This window comes from Mauremys mutica, chromosome 1, assembly GCF_020497125.1.
Source record: "Mauremys mutica isolate MM-2020 ecotype Southern chromosome 1, ASM2049712v1, whole genome shotgun sequence".
Taxonomy (NCBI): Eukaryota; Metazoa; Chordata; order Testudines; family Geoemydidae; genus Mauremys; species Mauremys mutica.
In genome coordinates, this window is record NC_059072.1 from 67,059,618 (window position 1) to 67,071,843 (window position 12,226).

The 12,226-nt window shown below is 36.2% G+C and overlaps 1 protein-coding gene across 11 annotated transcripts in view; it reads left to right on the forward strand.

Annotated features, from left to right (window-relative positions):
* The window catches only part of CNOT2 (CCR4-NOT transcription complex subunit 2), a 151,530-nt gene that overhangs the window by 138,170 nt on the left and 1,134 nt on the right, over positions 1 to 12,226 (forward strand). For 6 of the 11 annotated variants that reach the window (XM_044980723.1, XM_044980732.1, XM_044980664.1 and 3 more), the window contains 5 exons: positions 2,474 to 2,535; positions 2,634 to 2,683; positions 4,006 to 4,106; positions 5,211 to 5,355; positions 11,071 to 11,202. In XM_044980723.1, the coding sequence (XP_044836658.1) occupies positions 2,474 to 2,535; positions 2,634 to 2,683; positions 4,006 to 4,106; positions 5,211 to 5,355; positions 11,071 to 11,202 (490 nt within the window). Of the gene's footprint in view, positions 1 to 2,473; positions 2,536 to 2,633; positions 2,684 to 4,005; positions 4,107 to 5,210; positions 5,356 to 6,122; positions 6,367 to 11,070; positions 11,203 to 12,226 lie in introns of those variants that run through there. The other 5 variants (XM_044980741.1, XM_044980748.1, XM_044980707.1 and 2 more) reach the window with 2 other exon arrangements.

Genomic DNA, 12,226 nt, shown 5'->3' on the forward strand with positions numbered 1-12,226 from the left:
GCCAAAAGCATAACTGGGTTTAAAAAAAATAGAGAAGTTTATAGAGGACAGGTCCATCAGTGGCTATCAACCGAGATGGTCAGGGACACAACCACGTGCTCTGGGTGTCCATAATCTCTGACTGCCAGAATCTGGGACTGGACGACGGGGGATGGATCACTCAATAATTGCCCTACTCTGTTCATGCCCTCTGAAGCATCTCGCATTGGCCACTGTCGGAAGACAGAATAGTGGGCTAGATGGACCATTGGTGTGACCCAGTATGTCCGTTCTTATGTTCTTTTGTAGTGTGTGTCTCCTGAAATATTCATCAAATAATTTGTAAACTGCCCAGAAGTACAGTAGAACCTCAGAGTTACAAACACATTCAGACTAGAGGTTGTTCATATCTCTGAACAAAACATTGTGGTTGTTCTTTCAAAAGTTTACAACTGAACATTGACTTAATATAACTTTGAAACTTTACTATGCAGAAAATAAATGCTGCTTTTAACCATTTTAATTTAAATGAAACCCAGAAGCACAGAAACGGTTTTCTTACCTTGTCAATTTTTTTTACTTTCCCTTTATTTTTTTAGTAGTTTGTTTAATATAGTACTGTACTATGCAGTATTTGCCCCCACACACACCCTTTTTGGGGGGGGAGGGGTGGGGTCTCTGCTGCTTGATTGCATACTTCTGGTTCCAAATGAGGTGTGTGGTTGACCGGTCAGTTTGTAACTCTGAGGTTCTACTGTATCCATTAATAAGAGTGTTATCTGCTTAATACAGTGCTTTATGCTTTTCTCTGCCCGTATGAATTCTTTTTATCCCTGGATCTTGCTTATTCCAAAAGCTAGAAATTCAAAATATAGAGCAATTGCTATATTCCATGAGCCAAAGATACTGCTTTTGACAGTTATCTGTTACTTATGTTTTTAGCACACTATACCAAATTTTTAAGGCTACAGTCAAATCTTTTTAAACTCTTCCAAAACTTAGCAGACGTCACAACAAAATTGATCCACCTTCCTTATGGAATATAGTAAATAAGTCAGGCTTCACATATAGCATACAGGGGATCATCTCTTTCAAAACTTTACCTATGATAGGCAGATAACATTAGGAAGAAGGGTCTTTACCCATTGATATTTTTGCGAAGATATTCACATTATGCTGATTAAAGAAATAGCGTTCTGTGATCTTTAAGGCAGTGTTTAGATGGGTGAGTGAGCCTTTATATTCCAATTCTTGGGAAGTACTACACAGTTGGAAAGATTTCTCCCAGCAGAAGAAAGGCCTTGGTCGTCTTCCACAGATGCTGCCCCCTGTGATGCCTGCAGTCAGGATATATGAGGATATAAGCTGTTGTCAACCTTGGGTTAAAGGTGGCCTATGGTATAGGATTGGCCCCCCTTGGTCTGGAAACATTTTTCTTTAGAACTTGGTTGGGAATTGGTCTTCTCCTGGTAACTTCCCAGGCTTCAAAGATATTATAGCACTCTTATGCCTTCCTGCTAGAAGGTGCAAAGATTTAATAGGTTAGTAGACTGAAGTCTCATTTGCAAAATACGTCACAATACTATATTATCACAAACAAAACAAAAGTGCAGCTGCCAAAAAAGTACATCTTGTGATTCACTGTCCTTTTTTGTTCCTCTACCTGCTAATTACCAAACTTCAGTACTTCTTAGTGGATCACTAAGTCATTGGTTCAAATTAGCAAAGTTCTACAGTGTTTAATTAGTAATCTAAAGGCTCCATTTTTTTCGTCTTGATTTATTATCAAGAATTAAATCAGTGGTTCTCAAGCTTTTGTACTGGTGACCCCTTTCATACACCAAGCCTCTGAGTGCGACCCTCCTTATAAATTAAAAACACCTTTTTTTTATATTGAATACTATTATAAATGCTGAAGGCAAAATGGGATTTGGGAGTGGAGGCTGACAGCTCGCGACCCCCCCATGTAATAACCTCACAACCCCCTAAAGGGTCACGATCCCCAATTTGAGAACCCCTGAATTAAATGAAATCAGAACATTTTATATTTTTCATATGTTTTTTCATGTTCCACTGAAGTGGTGAAATTGGTTCTTTGTCAGCACAGAGGAGAATTTAAAGGAAGGGTACAGTCATTATCGGTGCTAGGCCTGCCAGCTATAAGCCTTTTTCCTCTTAATTATGGGCTCAGATTTATTAGCCCATCAGGCTCTTAAGAGGTGTTACACAATACCTCCATTCTGCCGAGTGTGTTTGGCCTTCTCAAAGGGGTTGGAGCCAAAGGCACTTGGGTTACAAGCACAATTGAGAATTGTGCCCTTTTGAATTCAGTGGGGTGGGAGGGTTGCCATTGAAGTCAGTGGTGCCAGAATTTCACCCTAAAAGTTAATGAAGTAACTAAATATAATGGTTTTGGAGGACGGGCGGGATGGGGGGCTGGATGTCTTCTTCAAAATCATTGCTTTTTAATTTGAGTGTGTTTTTTCTTGTTCAGAAATCTCTACCCCAAATTTGCATCACCTTGGGCATCTTCGCCTTGTCGACCTCAAGACATAGGTAGGGAAAATAAGTTGTGTTTAATGCTGTGTTGATATTTATAAATGAGAATCAATTACATGGTTTAACAATTAGTCAATTCTGATTCCTTTATCTAGACTTCCATGTTCCATCTGAATACTTAACGAACATTCACATTAGGGATAAGGTGAGTGTGCTTTCTTGTCCCCTATAATAAAATATGTAGATAAGAGGCTGCTTGGTTTATAGAATTCTTTTCAAGATAACCTGATGGAATTTTTCGCAGATGGATATCTCTCATCAAATCCATTGTTTTTAGAAAGTCTTAAATTCTTAAGAACAGAGGTGCATGGAATGTTCTAGGAATGTTACATACCTTTCTAACATTACAAGACCAAAAAAAAATTTAAAAACAAAACCCTGCATCTGTTCCCAGTTTTGTTTTCTTTTAATTTCTTGGATGCTAAAAATGGTTTGCATTAGCTTTTGGGGATTGTGAGAATGGGTTTGGAAAAGGACCAACAGAAATCATTAGAGCCATAGTCACATGTAATGAAAGCAGTAGTCAGTCTAGACCAATATCCTATCTCTGAAAGTGTCAGATCTTTCAGGCCAAAGCATCAAACCCTATAATTCACATACCATAGTATATCAACACTATACACTACAGAGAGATTTCTTGATTCCATCTGATCAGCTTATAGCCTGTAGCTTAAAAACTGGTAGCTCTTACTCCTTTCTTCCCTAAATAATAGAAATAGGAATTTTAAGCTTGATATATTTAAAAAGAAATCCTAAATATTGTGTGTTGATGAGATCATTCAATAATGTTTTAAAAATTGAGATGTAAGGGATTGCTGTACTAATAGCTATATAATGAAATTTGTAAACAAACTAATAAATTTAAAAGCAAAGCAAGTAGATCAGAAAATACACAAAGAAAAAATATTCCCCCCTCCCCCTTTCAGTACATTAACTGTCCTGCTGTTTATATAATAGGAAAATTGGAAAGCTTAATTTAAACTGGAGAAAAATTGAGCTTTAGATTTGTATATTACACTGCTATATATCTAGTACAGGGGTGGGCAGCCTTTCAGAAATGGTGTGCTGAGTCTACGTTTATTGACTCTAATTTAAGGTTTTGCGTGCCAGTAATACATTTGAATGTTTTTTAGAAGGTCTCTTTCTATAAGTCTATAATATATAACTAAACTATTTTGTATGTAAAGTAAATAAGGTTTTAAAAATGTTTAAGAAGCCTCATTTAAAATTAAATTAAAATGCAGATCCCCCTGGACTGGTGGTCAGGACCCAGGCAGTATGAGTGCCAGTGAAAATCAGCTTGCGTGCTGCAGGTTGCCTACCCCGATCTAGTATAAGTTTTGCAACATACTTAATATAATGGAAACAGTTTGACTATATTTTCTTGTCACGTTTAAATGGTATTAGCTGTCAATTATTTTATTTACTTTTTCTGGTTTTTAATCTTAATTTTTTTATCTTTTGCAGCTGGCTGCAATAAAACTTGGCCGATATGGAGAAGATCTACTGTTTTATCTCTATTACATGAATGGAGGAGATGTATTACAGCTATTAGCAGCAGTAGAGCTGTATGTGCAAAATATTTTGGCCAATTTGGTAATATGATAGAATGACAGTTTACTGTAGTAATCACGTAGTAAATCTAAAATTCTGCTTTCCTATTTACTTCTAAAAGCTAGAAAAGCTATTTTTAACCCCTAAAAATAGAGGCATGGTCTGTGCACAGGGCTGTAACCCTGGAGCTCCTGAATTCTAATACTTACTCTGGTACTGGTTCCTTTCTATAGTCTCTCCATTTGTAATAAAATGCACCTGCCTCGTATGGGTTTTGTGTTGCTTTTAAAGCACCCTGGATACCAAAAGTGCTACATAAATGTCAACAGTTGTTAAAATTAATGGTATGGAGAAAATGAATATGAAAGTGTTATTTACCCCTTCACATAACAGAAGAACCAGGGGTCACCCAATGAAATTAATGGGCAGCAGGTTTAAAACAAACAAAAGGAAGTACTTCTTCACACAGTGCATAATCAGTCTGTGGAACTAGTTGCCAGGGGATGTTGTGAAGGCCAAAAGTAGAACTGGGTTAAAAAAAGATTTAGATAAGTTCATGGAGGATAGGTCCATCAATGACCAACAGCTAAGATGGTCACAGGTACAACCCCGTATTCTGGGTGTCCGTAGTCTCTGATGCTGGGACTAGATGACAGGGAAGGGATCTCTCGAGAATTGCCCTGTTCTGTTCACTCCCTCTGAAGCATCTGGCATTGACCACTGTCAGAAAACAGGATACTGGGCAAGATAGACCCATTGGTCTGACCCAGTATGGCCATTCTTATGTAACCATCTAAAAACAAAACAACAAAATGGAGGACAATAAAAATTCAGAAAATGTTTTGCTGCTGGAATAGGCTAACTTCTTACCGAGCATGGCCTAGATTTTGGTCCTACCATTAGGACTGTATTTAATAAATGGTTATATTGAGCAGATAAGTAGGTGTTTTATGGACATTGTTTTATGTCTTAAGAGGTTTTTTATGTTTTGTTTTTTTTGTGGGGTTTTTTTTTTAATAGTGTAAACCAATGTCTGCTTGAAAGGGGGTGTGTTTTGTATTCTGAAATCAAAGCAACTAACATCAAAAATTCTTTTTCCTCCCAATTAAAAATGAAAGATTTAACCGTGATTGGAGATACCACAAAGAAGAACGAGTATGGATCACCAGGGCACCAGGCATGGAGCCAACAATGAAAACCAATACATATGAGAGGGGAACATATTACTTCTTTGACTGTCTTAACTGGAGGAAAGTAGCTAAGGTATTTTTTCTTCCACTGTGCAGATTTTTAAATCTATCAACCATGTATTTTTAAAAATCTTTTTTAAAAATCCTCTTTTTCACTGTATGTATGTGTGTGTGTAAATATTCATTCTGTATCCCACACACTGGCTTTCTGACTTGAATTCAGATGTAGGCGGGAATAAGAATTTCCTAAAAACACTGGTTCATTACTTGGCGGGGTGGGGGGGAGGAACTGTCCTCTTGATCTCTTCAAGAGGTAGAAAAATGTAGAATATCATTTTTCAATAGTTCTAGTTAAAATCCAAATACTTTGTTCTGATTACTGAACTATGGAATAATCACTTCTGGCCATTTAGAAATTGAGCATGCAAATACTGTACTTTGTTTTAGAACATTAAAAACAGAGCACAAACTTTTTATTTGCAAATTAAACCATTTCTCCTTCATGGTATTCCCTCCACAGATGCACATTGTAGGAGATTCATGCTTTGTCACTTGAATTACAGAATCCTTTCATATTAGGAAATATTTTGGGGCATATGCCAAAGCTCCTCAGAACTAGTGTTCTTGGCCATAGGGTGGTGTTCAACACAAACAATATCCCCACTTCTATTCATCTTGCTTTGTTCTTCTCTGGCAGACAAAATCCAGCCTTATTGTGTATAGGATCAATGTCAAGATTTTATAGAATTTTATTTTTCTCCAAAAATTTAGTTATCGGTGTGTAGTAGTTTCCTTAGCATAATTTTAAGATCTTTTTATAGGAGTTTTTTTCCTCACTAGAATTTGATTATCAACTGTCCAGTTCCAGAGGAAGCAGCGAAGATTCTCACTTGCAATACTCTGGAATTATATTTACTTGAACACCGAGGGAGGAACTGACTTCCATTGTATTTTTATGAGATGCTGAGTGCTTTTATGGTATGATGCATTCAGAACAAGGTGATCTCTTCAGCGCTATCTCTGGCATGAGTTTAACACCCAAAAAAAAAAAACAACAAAAACCCACCCAAGAACCTTACACTAAATGCAGTGCAATTTATTGGATCAATGGTCCCTCAAGAATTCACTGAGAAGTTTTATTTTGTCATTATAGGGTCATCTAGATATAGCATGGGTTTGCAATGTTCAAATTTAAATGTCTGATCTGCTACAGAATATTTGTTTGTTTTGAAGTTCCACATTTCTTATTCATCAAGGAAAGGGGAATAGGCATATATATATATATATATGCCTTTCTCCCATTTCCTCTGTTGTTTCAAAGTTGACCTTGATATCTTCAGCTCAACAGACGTGGCTCTTGAATATTAGCTCTTTTCAAGAATGTACCCATTACTCTTCCCTGTAACCTATTCTCAGATCCTTTATCTCAAGAAAGAGGGCAAGTATTTCATCCAACTTGAGATTTCCTTAACCTGAAAGCCTAATTGCAGGATTGTTTGTTGGTGAGTCATTGCACTTCTCTGTGTAAATCACATCTCTGCTGTTTGGAATGATGAAAATATTCTTCTAAGCAGTTATATGCCTGAAGGTGAAAGTATTTTCAGGTTTAAGCAGAGTCTAAAGGGGGTAGTTCCATTTTCTCCCCTGTAGCAGTTACCTTGATTTTTCTGTTACCACAGTGGACTCAAGTTTGTCTTCATCTACAGATAGTATATATAATAGGTCGTCTCTGACTACCATATTAATGTGCAAGAGTATTCAGTATTTTAAAATCCCTCAATAAAATGGCTTCTTACTAGTCTGGTGACTGTGAGAACATCTAGTTCTCACAAAGTTTATGGAATCCTTTTTTTTTGACATCGTGATATGTTATCTTTTGCATCTGTAGTTAGGTTTTGTTTTGATTTTTTGTGTGTGTTAGCCAGTCAAAAAACAACAACAAGAACATTTCCACACTTCAGGTTTTAATGGCAAAGCTGCCTTATACAATTTTTCATACAGGCAAAATAATTTTAAGGCCTCAGACAAACAAAATTGGCCTAGATGAACTTGGATTTTTAATTGAATTGGTTGATTTCTTTATCAATTTTTTTTCTTAGTCTTAGGTATGCTGTCAGTAATGCTATCCTACATGCCTGAGACGTTCAGAGAGGTATTACCTATTACCTTAATAGCGGGAAAAGGCCCTATTGGAAATCTACAAGGTTGTTTCTCGCTTTTGACGAAGAGTGAAGGCCAAACCCTTTCAGTTCTGAGTCTGTATAAATGGATCATATAATGTATTCAGACATTCTCTGAGCTTATTTGAATTGCTGTACCAGAAAAAATAAGTGCCCACTCTGCCACAGAGGTAGCAGCATGCATAGCTGCTATTCACTATATGCCTGTAGTAGAAATTGTAAAGTTGCTGCATGGAGCTTGATTATTCCTACTTTTAGAAAGCAGTATTCTCTTTGCAGAATGTAGATTAGATGCTGTATTCAGGAGAGCAGAACTTCAGTATTTTTGACTAGTGTGCTCCTCGTCCCTCTTCCAGGGGATAGGTAGTCTACAGCAGTGTCAATAAAGAAAGATTACTTTTACCAATAGCTGTTGCTCTCCCAAATATATTGTCTCTGCAGATCCATACAGCTTCTCCTACCTCCTTCAGCTTCACAAATTGATGATAATTGTCCAATATTAGGGAGGAACTGAGGTCTAGTTAGGGAAAGAGGTAGAGCTTTTTATACCTTTTCTAGAATTCTGGATCCAAGGAACATGCAAGCAATAGAGTCTTAACTTATTGATTTCTTGTTAGTTTGGAGCAAAATATACCAGGCAAGCTGAATATTGGTGGAAGGGGAGCTATGGAGGACTATGAGGAAAATTTGCTTTTTTGAGCAATGGAAAAATAACGATTAGGCTAGCTCTTACTATCTATGTGTAAAACTCATCTAAGACAAGTGGGAATTTTAGGCACAGATGGAGGGCAAGAATATGTCCGTGTAGTAAAGTCTGTGTAGTAAAAATGCTATCTCTAATATTAATCTTTGGAGTCAAAATTTCCTAAGAGATTTAGGATAATAAGGACATGATTAAATTTAAATGCTGTTTTTAATATTAAGGGTTAGTTGTCCAAGTGACTATACTTCTAAATCCCATTAGAAAAATTAAATTCCAGGACAGTACAAATATCAAATACCGTGGAGAACGTATTCTGATCAATTGCAACCACATGGAGTCATTTTTAAAAGATATTTTCCTTGTACTTTGTTTTACTGTAACAGATACATTATTACCTAATATTGAGAATATCAGTTTGCCAGAAGAGCATATTAATAACTGATAATTAATTGATCCATGGATGTTGCTTTACTGCAGTCAGGTTAGAATTATCTGCAATAAATTACCATCGTTTACATCTGTACTTAAATAAATTATTTTTCTAGGTGCTTTATAAACTTTCCTCTTGTTTTAATGTATATGTGCATTCTTTGGATAATATTACTAAAAGCGCCAGACTGGGTTTTTTTGTTTGTTTATTTTTTAAATATAGACTATACTTGCAATTTAATAAAACTCTGTGACAACATCCTAGACTGGTTTTAACAATCTAATAAAATAAATTATACATAATCCTACTCAGTAAAATAGCAAATAACATTAATTTAATAAAGAATGAGTTTTACTGTACATTCACCTTCGGTAACAGACTGAAAAAGGAAATGAGTGAAAATTGAATAAGCATTGAGACAGCTTCCTAGATTGTTTTGAAATTCAAATTAAATGATTTCTCCATAGACATTTAGTTAAATAGTCCAAGAACTTGAATAATGAAGAAGTTTACATCATATTCAATGTGAACAGAAGTATTAAGGACATGTTGATCACAACTATGATCTGCTTTTATGGCTTTTCATCCTATTCCATGTAGAAAGTACAATATGGTTAGAGAAATGTTGAGTTTATACTGAGCAGGTAAAGCAAGAGAATACTCACTGTATAGCTTCTTCTGCTGAAGCTGCTGAGGCGATGCTGAAAGGCTCAGCAACAGGAGAAAGGAAAGTGGAGACAATGAGACCAAGCAATGCCGCCAATGATTACACATTACTAAAAGAAAATTCTGTTAACTAAAATTTTATAATTTCTCTGCTCAAAAATGAGGAAAGGTGATCCCCGTTAAAAAAAAACAATTAAAACCCTTGTTTTATTTTTCCTTCCTAGAAGCTTGAATTCTTTATGGTAGCGAAATGTAGACTTCAGAAAACATATTCGTTTCTTAGCAAGGGATGCTGCCTATACTAAATATCCGTTCAAATATTTACGGTCAATATTTAAATATTTTTTAAATTATTAATAGAACAACATTTAACTTAATGACAGACATGTTATAGAGTAGTAGGTTCTAGTTCCTAATTTCTGTTTGGGTCTTTTGTGTCCATTTTGTAGCTAATGCAAGTATTGTTTCTAGGCTAATTGAAAACTATGTTTAGTAATGGGGCTTCCAGCGTTTCCCTTGGTAGACTGATTCACAGTCCAATAGACTTCATCATTTTTCCTACATTTAGCCGGTTTAGCCTACATTTGCCATTGCTCTCTTTTATTCCATTAATCCTCTTTAAACAATTCTCTTCCATATTTGGTGTTCACACCTACTAAATATTTTGTATAAATACATTGATTGCTGTGACATAACTCACTCTGTGACTGTAATCAGAATGACACATGAAAAATAAGATTCACTTCACAGAAAATTTCTTTAGCGTTGGATATGCTTTGTGGGATTTCCCCCCCCAAAGTATGGAATCCCTATTCTTGGTTAATTCAAGGTATTTTAAAAAATCATTGTTTCCAAATGAAAAATAAAAGCAATTAATTTTAACCAATGTTTGCTTAATAGACAAGCTGGAGTTTTCCATTTCTTTGTATCTAATAAATACAAAAATGATCAATGCAATTGTTCATATCCAAATCTATGACGGCCACTACTAACTAAAGTGAAACGTAAAATAACATGTATGAAAGTATTTTTCTATGTGCAATAAATACACTACTTTTTGGTTTTCAAAAATATTTGGTCAGTGAATTATTTTCCCCTATATTGTTAAATATAATAACTGTTAAGTGTAATTACACACTCTGAATGTGGGATCTTTTAATACTTCAGCATACCTGAAGCAGCAATAAAATGACTGACAAACACTGTTTGTTTTTTAATGCTTACAAAACTTGCATCCTATAGGTGTTAATATTTACTAAAAAAATCCATCAGTAACAAATCTCAATCCATATGGTTCTAAAGGAACCCTCATGAGCCAGTAAGATTCCTTCCTTTAGACTCCACTCATTAATTCAAGTGGCCGCTCTCTACATGTAGTCTTGAATGCACTCCAGAATATGTGAGGGTTTAGCATTCACCTGTTTCCTTGCTTAATAAGTTTTGTTAAAATAGCGATTACCCAGTTGTAGTCCATAGACTGGTAATGATCTGCAGAGCCTTTTCTGGTCATCTGCAGAACATAACACTGAGAATCATGAACTGGAAGGTTGGAGAGAAGGTAATTTGAGGAGCATTTTTCTTATTTCAAAGTGAAAGACAGGAGAATTAGAGTTAAAGACTCTATCTTAAATTATACCCCCAAGAACCATGTGTGGAAGCGTTTTCCCCACACTGGTATCCCTTGTCTCCTCCCCTTCCCCCCCCCTCAAAAAAAAAACAAAACTCATGTGCCTGTGCATTACCCCACCCTATCCATGGATGTGCAACACTAATACAGTGGCACGCTATATTAACTATTTTCCACCTCAGGTCCCCAGGAGCGGACACAGCCAGGAAACTGGGGTGGAAGATGGGATGAATGTGCAGGCCAGAGCCACAGTAGGGAGAAAAGGCTTTCATGCACATGGCCATGGCCTTGTAGATGCTGCTGGGATTCTCGAGGTTTGTGGAGAGCTTTATTTGGGGGATATAGATTCAATTAATTCTCAGCATGATTCCCTAAATTCCCTCATTACCATGGTGAATTTTTTCTCTATGCCAGATAACTTTGTTTCCCCTTAAAGATCGGAGGCCTGGGACTCAGAACTCCTGAACTCTAGTCCCAACTCTTGCATTGATTTGTATTCTAATTCATTTTACCCATCTGTAATAGAAATATACTGTATTTAACTACCTCCCAAAGGTGTTGAGGCTTTATTATTAATTTTTTCAATGCTTTGAGTGTGTTCCTCAGTAAGAGTTGACATAATACCTACCCAGATAAGTTTAGAATCTGTAGGAGGTTTGTTGTTTGAGATAATAAAGTTCAATAAATTACAAAGCTGAAGGCAGAAGTGTTTATTTAGCCCGGGATGATTATTACTGAGTTAACAGAAAGTATCCTTAAAGTACTGTACTAAATTTTCAATTAAACATTCACTTTTTGAATGCAAATGCAATGAAAGGGGCTTGGGGAGCTGTCAAACTACTAAAAGGTTAAAAAATGATTTTTTTTTGAGGCCCAGTTTTATATATATTTTTGTGTATACCCAAGTTTTATGCTGAAGATGCCAATGTGAGTACACAAATTGGTGATCACAATTCAAGATCATGCAGTGGAATTGTAATAAAAGCAGAGCACTGCATATTCATAGCCGAGTTGTCAAGAGGTATTTAAATGGTAGGTATCCCAGCAATCTGATTTATAATGGTTGCTAGCCATTTAGAATGTATTTACATAACCTCTACCCCGATATAACGCTGTCCTTGGGAGCCAAAAAATCTAACCACGTTATATCAAACTTGCTTTGATCCGCCGGAGTGCTCAGCCCCTTCCCCCACCCCAGAGCGCTGCTTTACCGCGTTATATCCTAATTCATGTTATATCAGGTCACGTTATATCGGGGTAGAGGTGTACTTGAATGGCTGGAATATTTGTATAATTACTAAGCAAATCAAATGCCCACACATAATGCAAGGAATTGTA